Here is a 24230-nt window from a genome sequence, read left to right as displayed (position 1 = left end):
TCAGACCTGCCATCCTGACTATAAGCAGCCAGCGAAGAATGCATGTCCGTGGAGTGCTCTGGGGGTGCACATGCACACTGAACAGAAAAAATCCGCTGGGGGGGTGATGGTGCGCATGCGCACCAAGCAGAAAAACAAATGCATTCTGATACGAAGGGGTGTCATGTCCCAGGAGCCACTTACCCCTTCCATGGGTGCGATGAGCAGATCGTACAGGGCACGGAGTGGGGGCTTGGCCAGTGAGTTCTGCCTCCTGGGCAGAGAGGAGGTCCCATCCTTGCTGGGTGACACCGTACCACTGAACAAGCTTGTCATGCTCTGGCAGCTCCTGGGGAGACAGGACCAGGGTTGGAATCAAGCTCACCCTCCATCATTCTGGTTGCCCAGAGGCAGGGCCTCTCAGCATGCCTGTCACCTCCAGCTCGTGCTTGCCCCTTGCAGGGGTACTGTCATACAACATTGAGTTCTGTACAGAACAGCGTGCGTGCATCTCTGTGGTGTCAGCTATGTAATCAAACATCCCAGAGTGCTGGTCCCGCATGGCGCAATTGTGCTCCGTCAAAGACAGGGGTCAGGAAGGGTCAGTGCAGCGGCCAGGCTGACAAGGAAGATGACGTTCAGTAGCAGTGAACTCACTGCTGAAGTGACAAGACAAGGATCTGCTGGCCAAACCCAGCCAGACCCTGACAGGGACTCTCCATTTCACAGGGGTGCCCTGAGAGCAGCTGATTGGAAAGTTGCCTGTAGAGGAGGGGCACTCTGAGCAGCTATTAGGGGCAGTTTCACTAACACAGAGGCATCTTCAACCCCCAGGACCTCCAGGAGTCATACTCTCAAAGGGTGACAAGGACAACTACTGACTGATTCAGAAAATATGTTTAGGTTATTAAGTACTGCTAGGCAGAACCATGGTCTCCACTAAGCATGCAGGTAAATGGGGAGGAGGTGGCAGAATCCTCCTGGCAGCCTGGCTCGTGGCCTCAACGTGGCCAGCTGGTAGCACACTCTGTGAGACTGTCGAGTGTTAGCAGTGTATTGTTTCCACGGTATGCGGCAGGACCTGCACTGGCACGAACTGTGCCAGACGCCAGACAGAGCAGCAGGCTGTATGGCAAGTGCTCTGCCTGTTAGTTTTGTGACAGCTATTCAGTTGTTGCCAGAGGGCTTCCTCCGGGGCCAGTTGGAGGGGGCCTGTGTGCCTCCCCGGCTGTGGCTCCTGTGTTCTACTTTCTCCCTTAGGTCTTCCCCGTCCCACCTATTTCCTGGGGTGCAGCCATTCCCCTCTACTCGGGAAATATGATTACAAGTGACAGGGTGTGCTATAGCTTTGCTACCAGAGCCATTGGTGTACAGATGACCCTGGAGAGACACTCTGTATCCAGGGACAGTGCTCTCCGAAGGAGAGATGTGCACATTGTTCTCTGAAGACGTGCTTGAGCAGAGCATTGGCTCCCTTCTGGCTGTACAAGGGGGCTGGGTTCAGGGCTGGCACAGGACAGGCACCTTCCCACTTCCCATTGACCCAGCAGCAGGCCAGGTCCCCAAGGAAGTCCTCAGGGGCCCTCTCCAGTCTCTCATCTCTGCAGCTGCCCTGGGCAGGGCAGGGGTCAAGCTTTGTATGCCACTGGACTTGCACTATCACAGAGATCCAGCAGGTGGCGGTAGATCACTGTCTTGCCATCCAGTCCCAGCTCCACTTGGGACAGTGACAGCTAAGTCCCAGCTCCACTTGGGACAGCTAAGTGACAGCTCAGCCCCAGGAAGAGGGGGTTCCTTGGCTATGAACCCACTTTAGAGGACTGCAGAGCACAGCAGCCTGTGCTGTGCAGGGAGGAGGCAGGGCAGGTGCAACCCAGGGCGTATTGTTCACACACTGTTGGAAGAGGCGGCTGTCGGCTTGGTGTGACTAAGCCTGGTCTCCCCTGACAGACGCTGCTGTGCCCCTGAGCCCACCACCTTCCGCAGAAGCTTGGGATGGCAAGGGAGCTGGCATCTGTCCCTCCTGACACTGCTGCTCGGGGGCAGCATAGGGGCCCACTGACCTTACCTGTGCTTGGCATGGAGAGGTGAGACTACAGGCAGGGGCAGTAGCCTTCTCACCTATCCATGACAGCAACGTGGTCAGCCCTTTGCAGAGGCTCTACACCCCAAAGCAAGCCCACGGGGCGTTGCTCCCTGTGAGTTCACAAGGACCCCTCAGATATGTTGGGAGGAGCTGTCCGCAGGGGCCAGAATGATCCTGCTTTGCGCCTGGAGGAGCCTAAGCACACACAGGTGAGTGCTTGCTGGAGCTTTAGAAGCCCAGGGCCAGCATCTAAGGAGGGTGAGTGGGGTCTGGGAGACTGGACCACAGACTTTCCATCTGACAGGTCAGATCCTGTGCTGCCTCTTCATGTAGCTACGAGGCTCTGGGTGACTGCTTCTTCCAGGCAGCTGGAACAGCTGGATTCCTTGTAAGCCTGCTATCAGTGACAGCTATTCCATTGTTGCCTGAGAGAGCAAGCCAGAGGGACTTTCCTCCAGGGCCAGTTAGAGAAGGTGGGGCAAGCCTTCCCAGTTTCCTTTGAACCGTGCCCTTTACAGCTATGGGAAGAAGGGTCAACAGAGATCAGGGAAGTGCTACATTGTGCTGGTGCTTAGAGGCATCAGCTGAGCATCACAGGTGCCTTCTCTTTGCTGGGGTGGTACCTGACCAAAGGACCCTTCTATCCTTCCCCCACTCTCCAGTTAAGTGAGTCAGGCACATGTAAGTATGTAGTAGCAAGGTAGCCAGCACCTCGGGGGTGGAGAAAGAAATCCTAGAGCAAATCCAGTCTCTAGAGATGTGCAGCCCAGGGCGGGGGTGGGGGTGGGGTTGGGCAGACAGACCCAGAGAAAAAATGCAAGGGAGCAGGCAAAGACCTCTATACCCAAAGCACCAGGGAATCTTCGAAGAAGAGAGTACTCAGCTAGGAAAGCCAGACTTGGTCATGTCCCAATGCCAGGCAAAGATCTGGAGTCAGTAATGACAAGCCTGGGACTCCTCTGGGCCATACAGAGGGGACAGACTATGGAGAGAGTGGATGGCAGGGTCACGTAGAGGCTATCTGACTCCACTTAGCATCCTGAGAAGGGGTAAGACTGTGTGAGTGGGGGTCTGGAGACCACCCACTTGCCTCAGGGTATGGGTGAGGGATGAACCCCATCTTGCCACCACTCTGTTGGGAGTGACATGTCACGTAGTGCTGGCCACCTTGCAAGGCCCTCTTCCAGGATTGCATCACCACTCCCTGTGAACGGTGAATGCTCAGGCATGGGGTGGGGGTAGTCAGCATGGGGACCGGAAGCACCTGCAGGCCCACCTGCACACTGGCTCTTGTCCTTCCTAATGCCACGACCTTTAAATACAGTTCCTCATGTTGTGGTGACCCCCAACCATGAAATTATTTTTGTTGCTACCCCATAACTGTAACTTTGCTGCTGTTATGGATCTTGATGTAAATATCTGTGTTCTCTGATGGTCATAGGTGACCCCTGTGAGAGGGTCATTTGACCTCCGAAGGGGCTGACACCCACAGCACTAGCATATCCGGCTGGGGCTGGAGTTACCAGGCATGGGCTGTGGGGGGCAGAGTTGGGGTTTAGCGGCATCTCCAGCACTCACTGTCACCTGCAGCTGGGGAGTGTCATCCCTGGGACAGGGCCTCAGGTAGGGAGCTTCTGGGGCTGCTGAGCTGAGTCCACCTCCCAGTCTTCTATACAGTCTTGAGGGATTAGCATATTGTAGACAGGAAAGTGAATTAAGAAGTAATGAGGAGACACTCTTGTCTCCACGCTCAGCCTCGCTCTTGCCTGGCAAGAGGGCCATCAGCCATGCGATGCTGCCCACATACCAGGAAGCCAGCTGATGTTTGCAGAGTGGTCCTTAATTGCCACACTGAAGGGACATGGTGGGGGGGGGGGTCTGTGCACATGTTAGGACTGAGAAGGTGTCTACTAGGTGTCAACTACAGCCTGGTGAGGCCTGCATCTAGTTTTGGGCTTGCTGTTCTTGATCACAAGCCAAAATCTTATCCCTTGCCACCCAGGTGGAGAAGATGCCAAGTCTAGCCCAACCCCACACCTCCTTGCATCTGGCTGAGTCCTTCTAAGACAGAGGGACACCCCCACGGCCAAGAGGGAGGGAGGACCAGCTTGTCCCTCACGCTTTTGGCTTCTTTCCTAAAGTTGCTGGGCCCTGGGAAGGCAAACACACTGCTGTCACCCTGATAACACAATGACAGGAAACCAGGCTGCTACAGACAAGGTACACAGTGCCTACATGTAGGGCTGCCAAGAAAGGCTACCCACCCAGTCTAGTCCCTCTGGTCCCTCTGCACTCCCGAAATAGCCATCATCCCTTGAAGACAGGAATTATGAATTCTGACAAAATATGGCTAACATAAGCCTGGGGCCATAGCAATTTCACCCACAACCCACCCATCTGTTAAGTGGCAGGGAACTGGGTCAGGGTGGCTGGATGTGGAGAAGTTCATTTCTGGGCCACTTCTGTCTCCCACCCTGCTGGCTTCTTGGCTCCTTTTGGCCTCCTGAGTTGTAGGCCTGAGAGAAGCTGGCAGAGAGGTGAGAGCTACTCAACTTCTTCCTGAGGCTGGGCAGGCAGCTCAGACTTGGCATGGCAGGCCAACAACCCTGGACTCCACTGTATTAAAAACAGGAAGGTGGAGAGCCTGCACCGCCTCCATCTGAATTGTTGGTACAGAGGCAAAGCACCAGGCTTGCTGCTATAGCTCCGTGTCCCACGGAAGGAGCACAGGGACACGTGCTGCAGGGAGCACCTTGTGTTTGGGGCTGAGCGCCATCCATACCTGTGCAGGAGGTTGTTGTGGCGCACCATCCTCAGGAAGCCCGTGGGGTCGGTTACCGAGTTAAGCTGCTTGTTCATCTCCTCCAACTGCTGTTCCATGATGTCTCCAGCTTCGCTTTCTGTCTCACTGCTGGCACAGGCCCTGTGGAAAACCACCAGAGAGGCGCCATTACTGTGGAGTCGTCCTCCTGATGCTAAGCGCCCCCACTGCCTTCCACATTGTGGCTCGCTGGTGCCTGTACCGTCTACACAGCAACAATGAACTGTGCAGATGGAGCAGTGTTTGAACAGTGTGTGCCCTAGCATTGAGCACATGCTGGAGGAGCAGGCACTCTGTCCAGGCTGTGTTTTAGTGGGGCAATCCCTAGCACAGGTTTATTCTAATCCATTCTAGAAACATTTGCTGATCACCTGTACTGTACCAAGCATGGGGCTAGTCTGAGATGGGGAGACAGTCACGGATGGTTTTGATGGATAGCACTGGCTTCTTGGGTCCCTTCCCTGGGTGGAACTTGAGTATGCGACCAGTTTGGAATTCATTCATAGCCCCCTCCCCCGTGACAGACATGTGCAGCAGAGCCCTGATTTATAAATAAAATGACTACAGGCTTGCTTCATGTCCTGCTGTGTGCTGTGCAGGGGGATACAGAGGACCACAATGATGCCCAAATCACCATCCCACCATTCTCTCTGCCTATGGCCTCCTGGACCCAGACTCAGCATCAGGCCCAGGTCACATTCACATCTGGAAATGTCCAGAGTGAGACCTTGGGGCTCACACGTGAGGGCCGAGTCTCCAGTGTGACTTATATTCTCCAGAGCTTGCGTCTCTATGTGATTCATTCACACTTTCTAGAGTCTTAAATGTTCCTTGTTGAAATGACAGAGTAGTCTTGTATTCCTGACCCCAGCAAACTGAAAGAGCAGTTTACCCAATAGCGAGAGTAAGAAAAAGTACACTAGGTGGTGGTATATGCCTGCAATCTCCACTCTTGGGAGGTTGAGGCAGGAGAGTCGTGCGTTCAAGGCCTGCTTCGACCTGCTAAGACCCTATGTAAAAAAGTCTCCTTTCATTGAGCAACTGGTATGTAGCAGATCCTTAGCTGGGGCTGCCCTGGAGAGGCTCAGAGATGGTGCTGATGATCATGGAAACCTTTACACAGGAATAGCACTCTGTACTACTATGTTCCCCAGTGAATGCTGCAGGAGCAGCCAGGGTGGGGGTGAGATGGGAGTGCCAGTGAGCAGGCAGGAATCTGCCACAGGTGCTGTGTGGAAAGCCTTCACCACCGTCTGGGCCTGGTCTTGGTCACTCTTCTGACGGCCACAGTAGAAGAGACAGAAGGATCATCGGTAGGCAGAGTTTCAGACAGAACTAGTTGCAGCTCGGCAGGGAAGGTAGGGAGGCTTCAGGATGGGTGTGGCCAGGAGCAGTGGAAGGGAGGCCCTGGTCATCTATGCCGTGGGCACCAAGGCCAGTGTCCCTTTTTGCAGTGCTTGCTCTCTGTCCTGTCCACCATGCTCTAGTCCTACTCTGATGGCCTTGGCCCACCACTCTTGCTCTTTTTGTTTTGAGGCTCTCTACACATAAGGGTTCTAGCTTGATTTCTTACCCTGGCCGTCTCTACTCCTGGGTCCCCAAGGGATGGCAAGGGCTCTGTTCTTGCTCCAGCCCCCTGCCTGTCCTGTGGGGTTAGCAGAGGTTGATACGGAGATCACCATGCTATGGAGGACAGAAGGCAAAGCCACAGCAGAAGCTGGCATCCTGGTGAGGGCAGGAAAGGAGGAGAGAACAAGGCAGGCTCCACAGCACTCTCTCCAAGGCGCCCACCTATCCTGCTGGAACCTGACCCAGCCCTGCCAGAGCCCAGCCTGCTACTGTCGTGAGGATAAAACATGCTGGCCATGGTGGGTTCCAAGATGCTCACAGTTGTGACCCTCCAAGAGACAGCCATGAATCAGTGCTGTGGAGCTGTGCCAGGGCTCATCCTGCACCGGGAATAGACGGGAATGGCAGGAAGCTCCAAAAAGGATTTCTGCTCAGAAACTCAGCCTCCTGATCCCTGTGAGCATGTTGTCCATCAGCCGGGCAGGAGCTCGGCACTGGCATGGCCCTGTTTACATCCCAGCATCTCTTGCTAACTCATCTTGAGTCCCCGCCTCAAAGCTTCTCTTGTACCAATGAGCAGTTGCTTGCTGAAGAGCGACTTCCAATCCTGAGCTGGAGATGGCCGCAAGAGACTGGTCCTCAGGCCCTGTGCTCAGGGTGGAGAGGCAAGCTCCTGGCCTCAAGCCCCATGGTCACAGAAGGGTGGTTCTTTCAAAGCAAAGCTCTCCTTCCCACTGAGGGAGCTCTCTGCTATCACCGCACAAGTTCAGTGCCTCCGAGACCCCTGCCTGTCCTCAGGACCAAATGCCTTGCACGTTTCTTGGGGGGGGGATGCTCTTGAGAACGTGTAGGAAGCTGGGCATCAGGTGTGCTCCCTCAGGCAGCCCCTCTGCTATTTCACAGTTAATTCTAGCTGACCTATAAGATGGGAAGGGTCTGGCCTTCACTTTGGTAGGGACATCCCACTGCATGGGCTGTCTCGGCAGGACATCTTGCTGGAGAGGGGGAAGGGTCAGTGCAGGAGGCACCCCATCATAGATAGCTACGTTCCTTTTAGCGTCCACACCCAGGGGATGTGGTTACCTGAGGCTGGCTTTAGACTGTGTATAAACACAAACACAGAAGGTGGCCATCTTCCTGCTCTAGAACAGTAATGGGTAGCCTTGCCCGCATAGCCCAGGGGTCCCAGCTTTCCTCTTACATTACAAGGCTAAGCTGCAGTTCGTTGAGCCCCTTAACCTTACTAGAAAGCCCCTCTTCTGTTTAAGCCTTGGAGAGGACTGGTAAGGAGGGGCAGTGTCCCCAGAGACCTCTGTGCCCTTGCTGCACCAAACTAGCAGTAGTACAGCCTGTTGCTATGACACCATTGAGACCAGAGACGGTCAAGAGAGAGGCGCTTGAGTGTGCACAGAAATAGATGCAGGGACTCCTGCCCAGGCTGCTCTCTCCTTAGCTGATGTCACACACCCCAGACCTCGTAGCCATGCACTGCACAGTGGCCACAGACTCTGATGTCAAACCCTCCTTGTTCACAGCCTGGCCCTCCTCAGCAATCCAGTCACTAATGTGCTTCCCCTCCCTGAGTCTCCTGGGAAAGGCTTCTGCTTCGAGTCACTCGAGAAATGGCTGTCCTCCATAAAGCCAAAACCCAGTTACTTTAGTGTTATCTCTAAATGATGCCAGAAACCTGGATGTCTGAAAGTGGATTATTACATTTACCTGACAGGAGACTGTGTTCTCGTTCACATTCTCTTCCCTTGTTTTTCTCTCCCTCCCTCTCTTCACCTCCTCCCCTCTCTCCCTCCTCCCCTCGGCTCCCTCCACACTCCTCCCCCTCTCCCTCCTCCCTTCGGCTCCCTCCACACTCCTCCCCCCACATCCTGACTTGCCCCTTGACTGTCACGCTGATAAAAGAATAAAAATGGCCTTCCAAGTGCTTTTGAGAGAAAATCACTTGAAGCCCAGAGCTCTGTGAAGTCTGTCTCCGTGGCCTGGAGTGATCTGGTCTGAACTCCAGTGCTGAGGGGAGGAGCTCACGGTCTTGGCCTAGCTTTTCTGCTTTCAGTAAATACAGTGATCAAACGGCTGAGGCTTGTTTCCTGTCAGCTCCACAGTCAGCCAGCAGGGAACACAAAGCTGTAATTGAGCGGAAGCCTCATTTCTTGGTGTCTCGTTTTTAGGTCTTTGCTGGGAGTGTATAGTCAATGGCACTCCCCCTGAAATACGTCTTATGCATCCTCTGAGTTGATGTGTGACGTGGACAGAGCCCAGTGCAGTCCCTGTGGGAACACCTGGGTGATGGGGTGGAATCACACCCTTCCAGATATGTTCCTGGGACCTAAGACCAGCAGACCCTCCTCCCTGCAGGTGAACCAGGCTAGTCACCTGCAGGAGAGGAGTAGGGATGGGCAGTGGTACACAGCACTTGGCAGGTGTGAAGGGCCCTGAAGGGACATGTTTCCTTCCCACTCCGGTTGTTCCTGCAAGGGTCGTGCAGGAATCGGAGGCACACGCACTTCGGTGCACATCTGCTGCTTCACTCAGGGACTGTTCTGAGTGCCATACGGGAGCGTATGTGAGAGTCTGCAGCAGAAGGCACACTGTGCATGTGACACTTGTTACCGTGTGTCACTACAAGTCCTTTCTGGAGATTTTATCGATTCTCGCAGTGCATGCATCCCTTGGTGCAAATGCCGAAAGCCATAAGAAACAGTGCAGTCACTTAATCTGCTATGTTTTCCTGTGGTAATCATTTACCACTGACAGATGTGGGCAAGGGAAGACTCAGAGGCCCTGCCCCACGCCCATAGAGCAAGCATGCATTGATATCCTGTGTGTGTGTGCGTGTGTGTGTGTGTGTGTGTGTGTGCACATGTGCATGCATGCTGTGTGTGCATGTGTGCCTGAGCCATGTATACAGAAAATGAAATGTCAACACAGAAAGTCATGGAACTGGACCTCTTCCCTTATAGGCAATTACAGGAAAAGGCTTTGAGTATTGTCTTGGACTTCTAGTCCCTGTTAGTGGAGTTTGTGGCCAAAGAGGAGGGAACAAAGACACACGAGTGCTACAGCCTGTCACTGCCTTACCCCTCTGGGAATAGGAGGGGCACCCTGACCTCGACCCTACAGAGTCCACTCCCAGTCCACTCACCTCTGCTCACCAGAGGCCAGGCCAATGAGGGCCCCACCCCCTGTGGTGACTGGGATCAGGGAGGACAGAGCACTTCCTAGAGACCCAGTGTGGTTCTGCTCAGTCTCAGTCCCACACAGCCACCCATCAAGGCCAGGGGAAATGTCTCCAGCACCAGAGGCTGAGAAAGGCTGAGAGGAGCAGAGGTGACTACCAGGCTCAGTGACTGCAAGGTACCTCCAAGGAGCCACTGCAACCAGAGTCCTGGAAGCCACTTTGCCAGGGGTCTTAGTCAGGGTTTTTATTCCTGGACAAAACATCATGACCAAGAAGCAAGTTGGGGAGGAAAGGGTTTATTCAGCTCCACATTGCTGTTATCACCAAAGAGAGTCAGGACTGGAATTCAAGCAGGTCAGGAAGCAGGAGCTGATACAGAGGCCATGGAGGGATGTTCTTTACTGGCTTGCTTCCCCTGGCTTGCTCAGCCTGCTCTCTTATAGAACCAAGACTACCAGCCCAGAGATGGCACTAACCACAAGGGGATCTCCCCACTTGATGACTAATTGAGAAAACACCTTGCAGCTGGATGTCATGGAAGCCCCTTTCTCTGTGATAACTCCAGCCTGTGTCAAGTTGACATAAAACTAGCCAGTACAGCAGGTAAGAGTGGCCCTGTGCATTCTCTCTCCTGCCTTGGTGGTGGTGAGTGGGAGGTGGAGAAGCAGACAGGCCCAGGTTCAGGAAGCTGAGGGAGCCAGACCCGGCCCATGACACCATAGCATACTGAGAAGAGGTGTCCAGAACAGCTTCATCCCTGACTTGATGAAGTGTGTGACCAGGGCTAGTTCTTTGTTTGTTTGTCCTGGAGATTCCCCTGGCCCCTAGGTACAGTAGAGAGGAAGATCTTGCCTTCCATTCCAACCTGCAGACAGAACTGCCCTGTTCCCCATTCCATAGAAGGGGTCCTGCAGGCCCTGGTCAGCTGCCATTCTTGCTGTGTGGGAGATGCTTTTTTTTCTGTGGTAAATCTATAAAGACTGGGATTCTGGGGAGAGCTGAAGGGCCCACTCCACAGAGGGCAGAGAGGACCAGCTGAATAAGCGCTACAAGCACACCAAGTGCCAACATCTGGGGTAAGGTCGGACCGTCCTGAGTGGCCTCTAAGATGAGCTGGAAATGACAAGGGTCAGGCTAGGAAGGACACAGGAGAGACAGCAACCCACCTGTTCAAGGCCCCACAGTCCAGACTCCATCACCCCAGACTGGTGTGAAGCCTGGTGTCCGGACCATGGTCATCACTACAAGGCTTTGTACAGTTTGTGCAGTTCTTGTATTTGGAATTCGGTCTTAATTAAGATTTAATTGCTGTGAAGAGACACCATGACCAAGACAACTCTTATAAAGGAAAACAGTTAACTGGACGGGCTTACAGTTTCAGAGATTCAGTCCATTATCATCATGGCGGGAAGCATGGCAGCATCTATCCTGGAGGAGGAACTGATCTTGATCCTACATCTTGATCTGCAGGCAGTATCAAGGGACTACCCTCTGCAGACAGCCAGGAGGAGGCTCTCATTCCACACCTGGTGGAACCTGAGCCTAGGAAACCTTAAAGCCCACACCCATAGTGACATGCTTCCTCCAACAAGGCCACGCCTCCTCCAAGACTGTCACACCTCCTAATGCTGCTCCCTGTGGGCCAAACATCTAAACAACATGGGGACTTTTCCTATTCAAATCACCAGATTCCTTTGTAAAACACTTTTATGTATTGGGGCTGGAGATGGGTCCTGAGTTCAATTCCCAGCAACCACATGGTGGCTCACAACCATCTGTAATGGGATCTGATGCCCTCTTCTGATGTATCTATAAACAGCTACAGTGTACTCATATAAATAAATAAATCTTTAAAAAAAGAAAACCACTTATATATTTATGGAGGGGGGGAAAGAGTGGGGAAAGAGCCATGCCTGATATGTGTGTGCATGCATGATGTGTGGATATGTTTGTGCATGATGTGCAGATGTGTGTGCGCTGCCTGACGTGTGGATGTGTGTGTGTGTATACATGCCTGACGTGTGGATGTGTGTGCGAGCCTGTGTATGGGGAGCATGTGCATGTCAAAGTGCATATGGAGGTCAGAGAACAACTGTGGAGTCAGTTTTCTCCTTCAGTCTTTACATGGGCTCTGGGTGTTGAATCCAGGTCATGGGGCTCGTGCAGCAAACACCTTTAACCTTTGGACCCTGGCCATGGCTCTTGAGACCACTTTTTGCCCCCCCCCCCAATTTTTTTTTCCTCTGTGACTTTGGGTACAGGGATATATAAGATAGGTGTATAAATCAAACACTTATTTATCATAAAGAAATTAATTTAAAATAGTTCCTTGGTATTGGGCCTCTTCTTTGCTGGATTAACTGGGTTGGAATCACCTAGGAAACACAGCTCAGTGGGTCACTGGGCTCTGGTGCCCAAAGGCCTGGACTCTGGCCAAGCTCAGCATAGACTTCTGAGGGCCTCTTGGATGTCACTACCTGTGTCTGGGTCACACACACTGCCCAGCATTGTGGGGCTGACAGAACCAGAAACTTCATGGCACATGGGGCTCCTATCTACCCAGGAGAACCACTCAGCCACTGGAAAACAAAATTCTGCTGGATTCACAGTGATCCCAGGATCCCTTTCTCCCAGTTCCTCAGTAGAACCTAGAAGGGGCTTCCCCTGAGTGTCTCTGGAAGACAGCGTTTGCTTGTCATAGGACTGACTCTGGGACCATAGGGGACACTGTGCTCTTGGATGCTGCCGGGCCTCAAGCCCATGGCACTGGCTTTTCCCTCCACTCTGGATGGGATTTTTAAGGGTTTGTGACAGCCCCATATCACATCATGCCACAGGGGGAAGGTGGGTGTGCATGTGTGAGCACGGAGAGCATCAGGCACCCCTCCCAGATAGGAGCTCTGGGCCTCACAGACGACCGTGAGCTCCAACTCTTGGCTGTCAGGAATCATGAGCAGTTACAGCAGCTGAGCTTGGCTGCTTGATGTCGAGGCCCTCCTAGAACACTGTCATTAAACCTCGTGGCAAAAGCCAGGTAGGAGAGCCTGCTCCACTGGGAGCAGTGTCAGAACAGCCAAGGGAAGGTAAGCTTCGAGACAGCCTTCTTGTGCTGCCCTCGCCCTCAGAGGTACAGGTGGTGACTCGGAATCACTCAGGATAGAAGCTCCAGGCTCACCAGGCAGCTGCCCCATCCCTTCAGCTTTCCGCAGCACGAGATCCCTCACTATACACTATGTATGGGTTCATCTTCATTGGATTCTATCCTACAAAGCACAGAAGGACCACCTCAACCGGAATGGCCTTCCAAGTCCATTCAAAGCCCTTGTTCACCAAGAGTCCAGGAGTCCAAGAGTACAGGAACAGATGTGCCGGAATGCCCCCAGGCGCTGTGTAGGAGGCTTATATGTGGGTGTGGTATGGAGGGGGTGTGGCACGAAGAAGAGGAAACCTTCTGAAGTCTCTTCAGAGCCTTCTGTCCCCCCCCACAATTGCACGGATGAAAGTCACAGTAAAGTGCTGAGTGACTTCTGAAACCCCTGTGTAAGGAGGAAGTCACAGTGACCACTGAGAAGGGAGTCCCACAGCTCAGGAGCATACTGGGCAGAGCCCTCAGAGCTGCTCTACACACGACACCCCATGCAGCACAGCAAATACGCACTAGATAGCTGCAACAGAATTGTGTGGTATGTAGCAGCTTTGTGCAGGATTCTGACTCTAGGCAAGCAGCCCACCTTTAAAATTTATGCACAAAAGGATTCCACTGAGAGCCACCAGACCCAGTCTACTTGGTTTGAAAATGAGACCACTTAACAGTGGTGCCCCAATTTTGGGCAACCCCTGGGAGAGGGGCATTTGTGTAGAAGACAGTCTCTAAAGAAGCGGTGGCAATCTCTAGAGTTATTGGCTATTCTCTCAGTCTTCCTTGGAATAGTCAGTTGAATACCCACACTGGTTAGGGGAGTCTGGGGAAAAGGTGGCCGGTACTCCTCCTTGGGAGTGGTTAGGATAAGCGTCCACACCCTTGCATTCAGGATAGAGACCCTCTGTCTCCAATGAGCTTTGGGTAGAGGCAGGTTCCTGTCTATACTGCTTTCCTGCCTGAAGGCTGAGTGTCTGCCTGGGGCACTGGGGGGTTCTTCCCCTCTCTCCCTCTAATTGGATTTTCTGAAAAGACCTGCTCCCCTCCCCACCCCCCAGACACCAGAGAGGCCTCCGCACAGAAGCGCCCTTCTTGTCTTTTTCTGCCACATTAACCCAGTAGGGGGTTTAACAGCCCGGCGATTTTGAGAAGCTGTCGTCAAGTCATGAAAGCCCCCAAATGCAACTTAAATGGTTATTAGCTGGTGGGAAACATCCCCTGCTTTCTAATACTGCCATTTAAATAACAATAATAAAGAAAATAATAACAGTAAGTGTAAATGCCCTGCCTTCTTAGCTATGATTGTACCTACCACCCACAGTCCACCGGGCCCTGTAGATTTAGGATTTACTTAGGGCCTGGGGTAAGGGCATGGCTTTTGGTTCTGTGGAGCAGCCTACTTCTCCAGCCAGCCAGCAGATGTCGCCCAAGTCATCTCTCAGCTGCACTGGGAGCTTCCATGGATAAATTCCTTTAAATCACACACACACACACACACACACACACACACACACACACACACACACACACACACAGAGCCAACAACAAGCCACTGCACAGACAAAAGAGCCAAAGGGTTCCTTGCTCTATTAAGAGCCACAAAACATACATATTTGCCAAATGGAAAGGTGCAGAATTAATTGGAAAAGAGGTGGGATTGATATTCCATGTCTCCCTTGGGGGTTTTATAATTAATAAATATTTGTGAAGCAGGCTTTGGTAAGTATTGAGGCAACGTAGATGCGCTAACAAAAGCTAGCTTTTTCAGGCATTACGACCCCTGCAGGGGACCAAAAAAAGGAAATGAAGACTGGGGCAGTGCCACCAGCCAGTGCCACGGCTGCTGTGGACTGGGCCTTTCTCTTAAATGACTGCCTTCCTCACAGTGACCAGGAAGGCAGACCTTACTGCTGCATCCAGGGAATGAAGGAGCCTGGGTTAGACCAGCATCATTTCCACCCCTTTCAATGGCCACACTGTGTTCTCTGAAAGCCAACAATTGTACAATTGTATGACAAATGTATATTTGCCTTATGCCTCTGACTCCCTAGAGGAAGTCACACAAACATGACCACTGTCTTCGGGATAAGTAATGAAGTGCAAGCTGTGTGGGTGATGAGAGAAAATGATGGTTTGGCTCCAGCATCTAAAAGAACACCCAGAGCAGTTTTTACCTCCTTGTGTCTATCTGATACTTTGTTAAAGTCCGCAGATGTGGCCACTACTGAATGCAGCCTGCAGCAGTGGCGGCTGCCCTGGGGCTTTATCCGTCTTTCTGGTGAGAAGCAGAATTGCAATGTCTTCACGGATACAACAGGTTTCTATGGTTACACCAGACATAAATATATTATATGTCCTGTGTCACGTGGAAGGAGCAGCCAGGCGCTGTGTGCAGAAGACCCCCAGGGGGACAGCACTCATGTGAATGGCTCTCTGCAGCCAGCTAAATATTTGTTTCTGGCTTTGCAGCAGGAGAGGCAAAGGAGCTGCTCAAGAGGCTGCCTACAGCACTCACAGATGCATCGGCCTGACAGCCATGCTGCAAGCCAGCTTCTGCTCTGTGGGGCTTGGAAAGCAGACACTGGTGAGAGCCAAGGGGCAGAGGCCATGCGTGTCGTGCCTACTGGGAACAGGGTGGCCTGGCTTCTCTTGGTGGTCCTATCTGCACGAGTCCCTCTGGATCCAAATTATTCTACCAGGGCTCTGCAGGTTTTTGTTATTGTTGTTTTGTTTGTTTGTTTCCATGCTTAAAGCAGCACAATTGGGTAGTGGCTTGTTGAGAAACCAAATAAGAAAAGTAGTTTCCATTCAGGGTGGGACAGGGGACTTTGCATTGAGAGAAACAAATCCCTATGATTCCACGGGTGGGGGTGGGGCACAGAATGTTGGAAAATTAATGCAAAGAGCAAGGGCAGTGGCAGCTTGAGTTCTGTAGGTATTTTTGTTGTGCGAATTGCAAAGCAATGCTCCAAGAACAACTGCTGCCGCCTGTGTAGCCCATCCTCTCCAGCTTACTGCTGGGTCGCAAATCGCTGACACCCCCCCCAACTCTGTGGGTGCAGGACAGTGGTCGGTTTTGGGGCAGGTGAGATCCTTCCCTCTTTTCTGCTTTTCTCCCCAACCCACACGATGGGTTCTGTATGACTCCAGCTAACATCCAACCCCTGATCCTCCTGCCTCAGCTCCTGAAGCTCTGTGTCATCTTTTCCCATGTAATGATTAGAGAGTAGAAAGTACAGGGCGACAATGCCTAGGAAAGGAAGCAGCAATGTGCTCTGCAGACGTGTCTGCTTTGAGGAGCTGCGCACATGTTCACAGAGCAGAGGGTCTAGCCTGCGGCAGGACACACTGGTTTTCTGGCCCGGATGAGTTAAGGAATTCCTCCCTTAGATGCAAACAAAAACACTCTGATGTGCAGTGGTCAGAGGTTGGCTTGAGCTCATCTCTGAGACCGGATGGACTAAAGATCTGCGCTGGTATACACTGGGATGAGGCCTCGCAGTGAGCCTGGGCCGACTTGAAGACCTGCACAGATCAGGCTGAGGCTGGGCCAAAGATTCCTCCTGGGTCTGAGGCGGTCTCCGCTGGCTGATATGTATGCCACACACGGTGCAGAACCAGCGTTTCTGGGCCAGTGGAGAGCGCCAAGCATGGCATTTGGATTTGATTTTTAAAGTCAGCATTTGAGGCACAGCCCAGAAGAAAGAGCAGAGGAGAGAGGATCGGTTCAAGGGTAAGGCGGGGTTTGACAGAGGCAGAGTGGGGGTGGCTTCCAAGCCATGTGCTAACCCTGACATGCAGCCGGCTTCCCGCCAGCACTGCCACCCCGTCACTAGTTACGCTGCTCTGTACCACTGGGTTGTTCTGGGCTCTCTCTAGACAACCCATGTCTCTTCTCATGGATAACAGTTCTCTGGGTGCCTTTTCCATAGAGGAGTGAGGCTCCCTTAATAATCCCATTCAGTCTCTTACTGACCGGCCAACATTTTGGGGTTTAATTGCATAAAATCTCAGATCCCTTCCAGGTCTTAAATGGAATCGTGGTGTTAAAAAAAGAAAAATAGCTGAAAGAGAGCCCACAATACAGAGAGCTTCCCTATCTTTGAATCCAGTGAGCTTCTGTGGCCACGTCTTGTGGTGGAACTGGGCAGCGCAGGCTCCTGCGGCTGCATGTTTGTGGGGGTGAGCACACCACAGCAGGCGGTGGAGTGACGATCGTCCCCGCACTCCACAGACTCACTGAATGAGAAGGCAGGGAGCCCTGGCCATGCCCACTTGCCAGCTCCTTCATGCGAGACACACTGAGCCCTTCTGTGCAGTCATAGTCAGTCACACAACCTTTGCTTCCAGATCCAAGGTCTAGAGATAGTGAGTGACACGGGGGTGGGGGTGGGGGTGGTTTCCCAGTGGTGCAGTTAGAAGAGGCAAGATGGACATAACCAAGAGTGAGTATACCTCTCAAGGAAGGACACACGGACAAGTGCCACCAGTTCCTGGGGTCCTTGGACGGACAACAGAAGGGACCCATGCTGAGGGGAAGGCAGCCCTTGCAGGGCCCAGAGGGTCTGGGAAGTAGGAAGGGCAGGAAGATCAGCCTCTGCTGCACAGGCTGTAGGAAAGGGCTGTGCTGGGAGGGGCTCACGATGCCTGACCGTGCCTCAAGGTGGGGATGAGGGTCCGCACTGGCGAATGAGAAAGGGGTGTGGGTGGACAACTTGCTCCAAGCATCGCAGCTAGAAACTAGTGGTCCTAGGATGTGGTTTTAGGCTTCACACTATTTTCCACAGCTTGTTCTGTTCCCTCACCGGTTGTGACCAGTAGTAGTCCGTGGGAGGCTCGCTGTCAGACTACCTGCTTGGCATGGGTCTGTCTCACCAGGCTCTGTTGATGTTACTTTTGCCCCGTGGAAGCTGTCTCCAGTGTGCACTGGACATCGCATGCTCGATGCTCTCCCCTGAAATATGCACACATACCTGTCTAGCACCAATCCCTCACTTCTAATGCTTCCTACTACAGGATGCACAGGCACAGCTGTGTGCAGTCACTGTGCAGCCCGATGGCCTCTGCTGCCTTTGCACATGGGCACTTCACGTCTCCCTCTATAGACCAGGCTGGCCTTGGACCGAAGCCTCACCTCAGCCCCCACAAGTGATGTTCTAGTTGCGTTTTGGTTACTGGGATAAATACCGAGTCTAAGGGCAAATTGGGAAGGAAAGGGTTTGTTTGGCTTACACTTCCAGGTCATAATGCATCACTGAGGGAGGTCAAGGCGGGAACTCAAAGCAGGAACCACAGAGGAAAGCTGCTCTCTGGGTGCTCATAAGTTAGCTTTCTCGTAGCCCAGGCCCACCTGCATAGGGATGGTGCCACCAACGGTGGGCCAGGCATTCCCACGACAGTCAAGGCACCTCACAGACATGGCCATGGCCAGTCTGATCTAGACAGTTCCCCAGTTGATGGTCCCTCTGATCACGTGACTCCAGGTTGTTCCCTCTAAGCTCCTCCTTTCCTGTTGCCATGTAGACTGCACATAAGAGCACATCACTTGCCTTTCCAAGTCTGACTTAGTGCACCTAACACGATGACCTCCAGATCCATCCGTTTCCCTTAGAGTGATGTAGGTGTGTTCTTCATGGCTTAATAAAACAGTGTATACATATGCTACATATCCTTTATCCATTTGTCTAGGCTAGGCTGGCCCCAAATCTTGGCTTTTATGAACAGGGCCACAGTGAGCATAGGTACGCAGGCACGCCAGGTAGATAGACTGACAATCAGCCTCCCATGGAAGACTCACTTAGATTTCTTTAAGTTGAACTCAGGAGTGGATACTCTGCATTTTTAAGATCATCTGTCCACACTGCTTTGTATATTTTCCAAAATTTTTATGATGAAAAAAATTAAAGCTATGGGAAAGCTTAAAGATTCTTAGAGAGAATACTGAGACGCCTCTCAGCCACATCTCGCCATCCCTGATGCTTACTGCCTGCCTACCCAGCTGTCTTTGCTCTTTCCAGTCATCTGCATAATTTCCTACCTGGGTGCAGTTTAAATAACTTACACTGGATTACAGCTAATGTTCTTTCAAATACCTCACAAGGCATATCAGGGCTGGAGAGCAATACTAGTATATGCACCCTAATATAAAATATATGCACAGAACTACAAAAAATGAACTTGACAAATCTTAACTTACACCGAGTCAGACAGGGACATTGTGCTAAAAACCCTATAAAGAAACAAAGTTTCAGTTTTGGCCTCCATATTGGAGGCCGCCTTTGCCCTGCCTTTTCCCTACAGAGATTACTGAAGCTGTGCCTGAGGCAGAGGTCATGGTCCCATAGCAACTGGCCTTCCCTTTGGCTTGCTGTCCTTCACCACAGGGTTTCTGGATTTCACCTTTGATGTTCTCATTTAGTTCATACCCTTTGACCACACCCTGATCACACAGCATTCTGAGCATTGTCAGGCTGATGGCCTGCTGCAGGCATGAGGCACAAAACTGCCATCCTTGTGGAAGTCTCTGTCATTAGAGGTTCTCCTTTCTCCTGGGCAGTGGAGTAACACGCTCACAGTGAGGGTCAGAGTGGATCTTGTGCCCACAGTGAGGGTCAGAGTGGGTTACATGCCCATGGTGAGGGTCAGAGTGGATCTTGTGCCCACAGTGAGGGTCAGAGTGGGTCCTACACCCACAGTGAGCATCAGAGTGGGTCCCACACACACAGTGAGGGTCAGAGTGTGAATCACTTAAAGGTCAGAGTGGGTCACATGCCCACAGTGAGGGTCAGTGTGGGTCCCTCACCCACAGTGAGGGTCAGAGTGGGTCACATGCCCATGGTGAGGGTCAGAGTGGGTTACGTGCCCACAGTGAGGATACTGGCATCATTGCAATGGCTGGAGGCTTCACAGGGTGGTTACAAGGCCACAGTCACTAACAATGCACATTGTCTTCTCCCTCTGCTTCCTCCTGGCATCTGTGAGGTCAGTTTTTGTCATCTTACCCCTCCCAGGAGTTCCCTATGGTTCCAGTCACACTCCCTAAATGACTAGTGACATACTGCATAACTTTTAAGATTCTACTTGCTGTTTGTATTTTAGTGAGTCACAAGGCTCTTTGAATATTTTGAGCCCCCTGTCAGCCGTGTGAGGTGTGGCCCGCCTGCTCACCTGCCTGCTCATATGAGTGTCAGTATGTAATTGCGATGCCTGACATACTTTTGTTCACGTTGTGGGTCATTTTCTGCTGGTTTCTGTTACCTGTTGCTCTAACTCAGGAATACACCCAGCGTGCGCCTCTCAATGGTGCGTGCGCAGGTTTAACTGTTGTCTTTTGTGTTTGACACGAGGGTTGAGACTAATTTCCCCCAGACACAGCTCAGTCCCATCAGGACCGTTGGCTGGAGAGACTGCCTCTTCCCAGTATATTATGGGATGACTTTGCCGAAATCAAGTAAGAGTATAAGTAGGACCTGTTTCTCATCTCGCATCCTGCTCCAGGGTCAGTCACTCAGGATACCACAGTCAGACATTTGTTCCTCAGAGGCCAGAGCTCACTATGTAGCCCTTGCTGGCCTGGAACTCCTGGTTCTCCCAAGGGCTGGGATTCCAAGTGGTTAGCCGTGACTGTCACAGCTTTACAGTGAGGCTGGGAGACACATGGTGTGTATTCTCCAGGGAGGTTATTCTCTATCAAGGTTGCTTTAGATATTATTATTATTATTAATATTTTATCACATAGTGGTGTTTGCCTGCATACGTGTGTACCTCATACATGCCTGCTGCATGCGAAAGTCAGAAGTGGGCATTAGATCTTCTGGAACTGGAGTTACAGAGGGTTGTTAGTGCCATGTAGGTGCTGACAATTGAACCCTGGTCCTCTGGAGTACAGCCAGGGCTCTTAACCACTTAAGAGCCATCTCTCCAGCAGGCTTGCAGGGCAAAGGGTGTCTGTCACAGCTGTCCATGCTGCTGTGCACGAGGCAGACATAAACCTTGTGTGGAGGTGTAAAGGACTCTGTTCTACTGTTTCAAGATGACTTTGGTATAAACTGTTCTTTAACATTTTTTCCTGGTGCTAGAGACCGAACCCAGGGCTTTTTACACACCAGGCGAGCACTCTGTGCTGAGCTACAATCCCAGCCCTGCAGGCTTTTATTCTGAATACTCTGTAGACTTCATTAGAGAAATCTTCTAGGACTTGAGTGAATTTACGGTGGAGTTAAAGTGCGTGATAAGGACTTTAATTTCTGAAGCACATCCAGGGCCTTTCATATTCTGTTTGATGTGGTGTTGGTTTTGGTCGAATGGGATTTTAAGAAATTTCTGTGTTTCATCTTAGTTGCACATTTGGTTCAAAGTTCATAACATTCTCCTACTCTTATATGCCACAAGTTTGACGCTTCTCCCAGTTTCCTGGTCTTGAAGAGTCTGTCTGTCTGTCTGTCTGTCTGTCTGTCTGTCTCTCCTAGTTTTATTGAGCTTTCATTGTGAACACCCCAGGGAAATATGACTGTTTATATATAATATAAATTATATATGTATTACATATATATACACACACACACAAAATTTCATATACTTAAAAAATAAGAACGCCATTCTGCTACACCCATAAGTAAGCGCCTCGCTCAGCCACCATCAGAGAAGCTTCGTCCTGTGTTGGGAGCTAACACAGAGACCCATAACTGGACAATGTGTAGAGGGTGAGACTTTGGAGCGCTGAGTCCTAAGTGGGCTGTCCGCATCAAACCCCACCCCTCAGGGCTCAGAGAGCTCTGCAGAGGAGGAGAGGGAACATGAGAGCCAGAGGAGACGCAGGTCACCACGGACACAAGGCCATTCGAAGTCAACATGATTGATGCGCACAGACACACAGGGAGATGGGGCAGTGTGCACAGGGCCTGCACGGGTCTAAGACAGGTGGGGTCCCAGAGCTCTGAGAGAAGTGGGCTCCAGCTCCCATCCCTAACCCAGGCACTCTAACTGACAACTGCTTACAACAGAAATTTAGCTTATTCGATGGAGTCTCACTGGGTATACAAACCATACTTAAGGACAGGCCCTGTACCCAGCAGTGGGCAGCCGACCCAAAATGAGCTCAGCAGTGTGTTTGAATGCCTTCTGTCTTACGTTGCTCTGTTTGGCTTTCATTCTTTTAATCTTACTGGTCTTCGGTTTGTGGGTCATGGATTCTGATTTGGGGTTTTTATAGATAATGGGTTTTTATGTGTATATTTTTATGTTTTTCTTTTTATTTGCCTGCTCTTTTTCTAGAGAGAGAGAGAAGGAGTGAAGTTGGAAGGTCAGAGAGGCTCAGGAGATGGGGGAGGGAAACCGTGATCAGAATATATTATATGGAAAAAATACTTTCCGTAGAATAGAAAAAGACAACCCCATCCTTTAGCCCCCTTTCTCCTCTCTGCTCCTTCTCTGAGGGCCTGCTCTCAAGGCACACACTCACTTCAGCCTCAAGAGTGTGTGCCCTATGCCCCTCCTTAGAATTGGGAACAAAACACCCATGGAAGGAGTTACAGAGACAAAGTTTGGAGCTGAGATGAAAGGATGGACCATGTAGAGACTGCCATATCCGGGGATCCACTCCATAATCAGCATCCAAACGCTGACACCATTGCATACACTAGCAAGATTTTATTGAAAGGACCCAGATGTAGCTGTCTCTTGTGAGACTATGCCGGGGCCTAGCAAACACAGAAGTGGATGCTCACAGTCAGCTAATGGATGGACCACAGGGCTCCCAATGGAGGAGCTAGAGAAAGTATCCAAGGAGCTAAAGGGATCTGCAACCCTATCGATGGAACAACATTATGAACTAACCAGTACCCCAGAGCTCTTGACTCTAGCTGCATATGTATCAAAAGATGGCCTAGTCGGCCATCAGTGGAAAGAGAGGCCCATTGGTCAGGCAAACTTTATATGCCCCAGTACAGGGGAACGCCAGGGCCAAAAAGGGGGAGTGGGTGGGCAGGGGAGTGGGGGTGGGTGGGTATGGGGGACTTTTGGTATAGCATTGGAAATGTAAATGAACTAAATACCTAATAAAAAATGGAAAAAAAAAAAGAAAGAGAAAAAAAAAAAAAAAAAAAGAGTGTGTCCCCTTCCCATGCGGGCCCTGCCGCCTAAGAGCAGCTTCATTCTGCTTTTGTTCTTGGAGGGTTTGGTTTGTTCCTTGGCTGTTTGTAGAGCCGGGATCAACAGTGTGCATGCTTTGGAGGCGTCCCTAGCCAAGGACAGCGGGCTGTCTAGACCTCTCTGATGCCCTCGGAGGCTCTCAGCCTCGCTTGCAGGTGTCTGTGACGCCCAGGCGTTGGTGTTTGCTGCTGCCTTTCGCCTTGCTCATGGGGCCCTCTGGTTTCTTCTCTCAGCTCTGCCTCCCAAACGGTTCCCATGCTACCTCTGCCAGGACGGGGCTCTTCACCTCAGAGGCTGTGTGTTTAGACACAGACCCTTCGCTGGTATTTTTAGAAGTCTCTGCGTCGATGATGGAACCTTTGGCATGTTCTTTTCACCGTGAGCACAGCTGATTGCGTGTGGCGGTGACTGCTGGGAAACCCTTTCCTGCAGATTTTCAACTTCTGAGTCATCTCAGGGATGGCAATAGTTGGCTGCCCTTTCTTGTATAAGTGAGTTGTATTGGCCCAGATTCTTTCTATTGTGAAGTCTGTCATAATCACAGGCATCCGGAGTGGTAACCACAGGGCCTCTGTTACATTCCTTTAAAAAGTACCACTTTCTTTCTAAAGCAGGTACTGACTCTGACTGGACCCCAGTGTGAATGCTCTGACCCCTGGGCTCCAGTGTGAACTACTGTGCTCGGCTCCAGTGTGAGGACTCTCCTAGGAAGCAACTCAGACAGAGCTCAGAGTTCAAACATCCTTAGCTAAGATTTCTCCCACATCTGTGACTCTGGGCTCAGCTTGGCAGCCCACAGCCACAGAGGAATGTGTGGCTTTCTCTGAGGCTCCTGGAAGCCAGCCCTCATGGACAGCAGCAGGCAGAAGCTGCTGAGCCTCCTCAGTTCAACAGGGCAGGTCAGTTGGCCTTTTGAGTCACCCTGGCAGTTACAGACCCGTGGGTGCTCTGACCAAAGTGGCCTTCGTGAGGTGACGGTACTTCCTTCAGAGATAAGATTCTTCTGAAGAAAACTAGATCCTCTCCCACAGCATCTGCACACCCCACCCCTTGCCGCCCCTGGGTCACTGGGCGTCTCTAACTTGCCTGACCTGATGCACCTCTCAGGCCACCCCACCAGCTCACTAGTCTCATGAACAGCCAGCTGGCAGGGCCACCAAGGGGCAGGCAGACATACTCGGATTATTTTCTTTTTAAGAAAACACCATGTAAGGTCTCACAGATTAAGAAAATGCGTTTTCTATAATCAGCTGCAGCACCCCCGCCCCCCCCCCCGCGCCCCGTATCCCCAGTGTCA

The 24230-nt window shown here is 51.7% G+C and overlaps 1 protein-coding gene across 6 annotated transcripts in view; it reads right to left on the bottom strand.

Moving 5' to 3' along the window:
* The window catches only part of Ttc28 (tetratricopeptide repeat domain 28), a 409996-nt gene that overhangs the window by 18258 nt on the left and 367508 nt on the right, over positions 1 to 24230 (bottom strand). For all 6 annotated transcript variants that reach the window (XM_030254333.1, XM_030254334.1, XM_030254335.1 and 3 more), the window contains 2 exons: positions 4848 to 4988; positions 184 to 328 (listed from right to left, as the gene is read on the bottom strand). In XM_030254333.1, the coding sequence (XP_030110193.1) occupies positions 184 to 328; positions 4848 to 4988 (286 nt within the window). The remainder of the gene's footprint in view (positions 1 to 183; positions 329 to 4847; positions 4989 to 24230) is intronic.

Source organism: Mus musculus, chromosome 5 (assembly GCF_000001635.26).
Source record: "Mus musculus strain C57BL/6J chromosome 5, GRCm38.p6 C57BL/6J".
Taxonomy (NCBI): domain Eukaryota; kingdom Metazoa; phylum Chordata; class Mammalia; order Rodentia; family Muridae; genus Mus; species Mus musculus.
The sequence above is the reverse complement of the archived record's forward strand: the minus strand, read 5'-3'. Positions and strand labels throughout refer to the sequence as shown.